This window comes from Empidonax traillii, unplaced genomic scaffold, assembly GCF_003031625.1.
Source record: "Empidonax traillii isolate 1590-97213 ecotype Southwest subspecies unplaced genomic scaffold, ASM303162v1 scaffold2029:size96749, whole genome shotgun sequence".
Classification (NCBI taxonomy): domain Eukaryota; kingdom Metazoa; phylum Chordata; class Aves; order Passeriformes; family Tyrannidae; genus Empidonax; species Empidonax traillii.
The window spans coordinates 1-1,880 of NW_020957222.1; the positions used below are offsets into that span (position 1 = coordinate 1).

At 65.1% G+C, this 1,880-nt stretch overlaps 1 protein-coding gene across 2 annotated transcripts in view; it reads left to right on the forward strand.

Annotated features, from left to right (window-relative positions):
* The first annotated feature begins 1,099 nt into the window (after window positions 1–1,099).
* Window positions 1,100–1,880, forward strand: part of SNX27 (sorting nexin family member 27) — a 14,078-nt gene continuing 13,297 nt past the window's right edge. For both annotated transcript variants that reach the window (XM_027909275.1, XM_027909276.1), the window contains exon 1: window positions 1,100–1,376. In XM_027909275.1, the coding sequence (XP_027765076.1) occupies window positions 1,117–1,376 (260 nt within the window). In that variant the 5' untranslated portion in view covers window positions 1,100–1,116. The remainder of the gene's footprint in view (window positions 1,377–1,880) is intronic.

Sequence of the window (1,880 nt, forward strand, 5' to 3'; positions counted from 1 at the left end):
TACCTCTGGGCTCTTTGTTCTATGTATCTGTAAATATTTTAGGTACAGAACAAGATCTCCTTTGAGCAAGGTAGAGAAATGGGGGGGGGGGAGAATAGTGGGCCCCTGTAGCAAGATGCTTCAGTTAACCCTTCTTCCTTCAGATCCGATTCAGGCGACTGAGGGGTGGGTCAGGCTCGTCGGCAAGTGCCAGGGGAGCCTACAGAAGAGCCTCCAGGAGAGTTACTTGCCCACTTGCTGCCCAGGCTTTCCCCGGCTTGGCCAGGCTTCCCCAGGCCTTCCCCGGCACGATTCCTCCTCCGATCCGATTCAGGCGACTGAGGGGTGGGTCAGGTTCGTCGGCAAGTGCCAAGGGAGCCTACATAAGAGCCTCCAGGAGAGCTCCTTGCTCACTTGCTGCCCAGGCTTTCCCCGGCTTGGCCAGGCTTTCCCAGGCCTTCCCAGGCCCGATTCCTGACTCAATCCCCTCATCTAAATCATCAATAAAGATGTTAAACAGGACTGGTCCCAGCACTGATCCCTGGGGGACACCACTGGTGACCGGTCGCCAGGTGGATGCAGCCTCGTTCAGCAGCACTCTCTGGGCCCGGCCCTCCAGCCAGTTCCTGACCCAGCACAGAGTGCCCCTGTCCAAGCCATGGGCTGCCAGCTCTGGGGTTCTTTTGGGCTGGGGTCGGGTGCGGGTTTTGGGGGACTGCGCACACCCTCCCCCGAGTCACAGCCCCACCCCAGCTCGCTGCACCCTGCTGCACCCCCCGCAGCCCTTGCTCAGCTGCGTGGGGATTAGTGCCTCCTCTGAAGGTGGCAAATGTCTGTAAAAAAAAGACTAAAAATAACCCTAACCCTTCGCCCCGTTCTCATGACAACAACTCCCCGTTCCCATGGCAACCCCGCCATTCCTACGCCCTTCGTGCATGCTCTGCACCCTCCACTCTCTCCCATCCCTTCCAGTTTACATTTCCTATCACCCCCTGCGGCCGGGGAGCATTCCCAGCCCTCTCCCCCCCTCCGGGACTCCATTTCCCAGCAGCTCCCGCGGCCGCAGGGGGCCGGCGCGTCCCTACGGCGGCCGGCGAGGTCCGTTCCGCGTGACGCGCGCCGTGCGCGGACGCCAAGATGGCGGACGATGAGGGCGAAGCGCGGCCGGGGGCGCGGAACGGGGCCGGGGAGGGTCCCCCGGGCGGGCCCCGCGTTGTCCGCATCGTCAAGTCCGAGTCCGGCTACGGCTTTAACGTCCGCGGGCAAGTGAGCGAGGGCGGGCAGCTGCGCAGCATCAACGGCGAGCTGTACGCGCCGCTGCAGCACGTCAGCGCCGTGCTGGGCGGAGGGGCCGCCGACCGCGCCGGGGTGCGCAAGGGGGACCGCATCCTGGAGGTGTGAGTACGAGGGGGCCGCCACCCCGCAGCCCCCCGGCCCGCACAGCCCCCCGCGGCCCTGCCCGACCCCCCCGCACAGCCCCCCGGGGCAGGAGGGACCGTCACCCCACGGACCCCCACACACTGCCCGCTTCTCTCAGAGCCCTCTACACACTGCCCGACCCTCCCGCAAACCACCAGACCCTGCCCATCTCCGCCATATACCCCCAAACCCCCCGATCTCCTCTGCACAGCCGCCCCCCAGACGCACACAGAGCCCCCAGACCCTGCCCGGGGAGGGGGCGACCGTGGGGAGCACGAGGGAGGTGATGGAGGGGGTTTTGAAGCGTGTTGGGGAGGTCCTGAGGGTACTCTGAGGGTCCCTTGGTGAGAATGTTGTGAGGAGGGGGGGATGACCCCCCCCACCCCTCACTGAGGTTTTGCGGGGGATCCTGAGGGTCCTTTGGTGAGGGTGTTGTGAGGAGCGGGAAGATGATACCCTCCCCCCCCGCCTCTCACTGAGGA